Genomic DNA, 829 nt, shown 5'->3' with positions numbered 1-829 from the left:
AGCCTGGGATGTAAGGGATGTAAGGGCACCAGCAGCCTGGGATGTAAGGGCACCATTAGCCTGGGATGTAAGGGATGTAAGGGCACCAGCAGCCTGGTAAGTCACACTCCTTCCTAGAAGTGCTCAATAACTGCTGTTCCTCTTTGAGGGCTGTACTACCAACATTCCTAACAACATCCATCTAACTTCTGTTACTGCTCTCAGCAACACAACTATCACGATGTTCTCTTGATACAGAGAAAAAAAAAAAGTGCAAGATGTTTCTAGTTTATGAAACTGCTTCGATTTGATTTTTAAACACTAAGCACTGCGGTAGAGAATACCCCTCCAAGCAAAAAAAACAGGCCTTTGGAAAACTGACTGTCCTAGGTTTAAGGCACAATTCTCTTCACAGTCTCTCATGAAGACCTGCCCCCAGGAGAGAGCGGTTTATTCCACATAAAAGACCGCAGAACGGACAGAAGCTGCTGGGCTGGTGGGGCCCCAAACAGCACTGACCATTCTGTAGCCTGTAAGCAGAGGAGGGTCAGTGCAGAGAACAGCTTTTCATGGCGCTCTCTGTGCCGTGATCCGCCAACACCCAGCCCTGACCCAGCCCGGCACACGGGCCAGGAGGGCAGGCAAGGCCGGGTACCCCTGTCTATCGCGACAGGACGCCATGTCGCACCGAGAGGATCCTGACAGACCCCTCCCCCCGCTGCCGTCAACAGCCCCTTCAGGAAGACAAGGAAACGCTGCTACAACCCGTCCGGGCCCCCGTACCTTGGAGGACACGGTGGCCACCAGCTTGAAGAGGCTCCTCTCCAGCGGCGGGGCCGCGTCCCGCTCG

At 54.2% G+C, this 829-nt stretch overlaps 1 protein-coding gene across 1 annotated transcript in view; it reads right to left on the bottom strand.

The window, feature by feature from the left end:
* Window positions 1-660, bottom strand: part of SLC7A6OS (solute carrier family 7, member 6 opposite strand) — a 6,540-nt gene extending 5,880 nt beyond the window's left edge. The window contains exon 1 of the mRNA XM_010004440.1: window positions 592-660. Within this exon, the coding sequence (XP_010002742.1) occupies window positions 592-660 (69 nt within the window). The remainder of the gene's footprint in view (window positions 1-591) is intronic.
* Between the last annotated feature and the right edge of the window lie 169 nt (window positions 661-829).

This window comes from Chaetura pelagica, unplaced genomic scaffold (assembly GCF_000747805.2).
Source record: "Chaetura pelagica isolate M959 unplaced genomic scaffold, ChaPel_1.0 scaffold449, whole genome shotgun sequence".
In the NCBI taxonomy this organism is placed as follows: Eukaryota; Metazoa; Chordata; class Aves; order Apodiformes; family Apodidae; genus Chaetura; species Chaetura pelagica.
Note: the sequence above shows the minus strand (reverse complement) of the source record. Positions and strands in the feature narration are given on the sequence as shown.